Below are 1,143 nucleotides of genomic sequence, written 5' to 3'. Positions count from 1 at the left end.
TCGCTCCTGAAAATGAAATCAAACATAAAATATCAGTGCATGAATAGCAAGAGTTTTAATTACATTCAAAACTTATAAAAAGTACACAAGGTTAATAGAAGTCGATTACGGTGTTTAATATAGAAGCTCATAGGCTTTGATTACTGTAGGAATGTCGCAAAAATGTTAGTCACACAGGTATGTATATATATATATAAAAAATAAAAGTTAACACTAAATACATACATATGTATGTATGCTATGACGCGTGTACATCTAGAAAAGTCTTACACGAGCATATCGTAGTCATGAACATTTTCACGACGGGCTTTCATGAACTTGGCATGTGTTTCACCATCCAAATAGAATCCTTTGACAGCAGGATCGTTTATCATCAGGTCACGCCATTGAATCTACATATATAGTGGATTATGTTATACACATTTCACTTTGAGTAAGTAAAAGTAAGCAAGTATCTTACCAGCTTTCCAAAGCGATCTTTATCCATTTCATATTTATCCGGTAGTAAGTATTTCAACATTTCAGAACGTTCACACCACGGCCAGATCATATAATCTAACATGCCAGGCTTTTCGCCGCCAAAGTAGGGTGTTCCACGGGAGCTCAGCTCTTTCTCGAACACATCTAATCCCTTTGAGATGTCAGTTAGTGCACCAGGAGCCCCTTCACTTCCGCCCAAAAATACTTTATACATGGAGCTAACTACAGGGTTGAATCGCTCAATGAGTATTTTGTCTTGCGCTTTCTTTAGAGGATCTTTAGGGAAAAGTCGTTTTTCCGGGTACTTCTCATCGAGGTATTCAGCAATGATGAGAGACTCAATTAAAGCTGGGCTGCCCTCCTCTTTCGGTAATAATACTGCCGGTACTTTGCCCAATGGGCTGAATTCAGTAAGCCATTCCGGTTTTTCCGTAAGATTTATAAAAATCGTGTGATATGGAATACCTTTGGCATCTAAGACTAAATGCGCTCTATGAGCATATGGGCAAAAGCGCATAGAGAACAAGCGGATTACGCCATCATCCGGCAATTGCGGTTTTTGCGATCCTACATATTTGTTAATGATTAAAATATTTGTGCATATTCAATACAAGTAATTCAAAATGGATTACATACAAAATGTTAAGCATACTCAGTTTTTTT

The 1,143-nt window shown here is 37.4% G+C and overlaps 1 protein-coding gene across 1 annotated transcript; it reads right to left on the bottom strand.

The window, feature by feature from the left end:
• Window positions 1–30: 30 nt before the first annotated feature.
• Window positions 31–1,047, bottom strand: LOC118732841 (pyrimidodiazepine synthase-like; the record flags this gene model as incomplete). The annotated part of the gene is given in 2 exon segments (XM_036461948.1): window positions 31–392; window positions 461–1,047. Coding segments are annotated over 2 exon segments (713 nt in total), but the record flags the coding sequence as incomplete, so codon positions are not given.
• Window positions 1,048–1,143: the final 96 nt, after the last annotated feature.

The sequence above is a fragment of the Rhagoletis pomonella genome, unplaced genomic scaffold (genome assembly GCF_013731165.1).
Source record: "Rhagoletis pomonella isolate Grant_MI unplaced genomic scaffold, Rhpom_1.0 Rhpom_scaffold_30145, whole genome shotgun sequence".
In the NCBI taxonomy this organism is placed as follows: domain Eukaryota; kingdom Metazoa; phylum Arthropoda; class Insecta; order Diptera; family Tephritidae; genus Rhagoletis; species Rhagoletis pomonella.
Note: the sequence above shows the minus strand (reverse complement) of the source record. Positions and strands in the feature narration are given on the sequence as shown.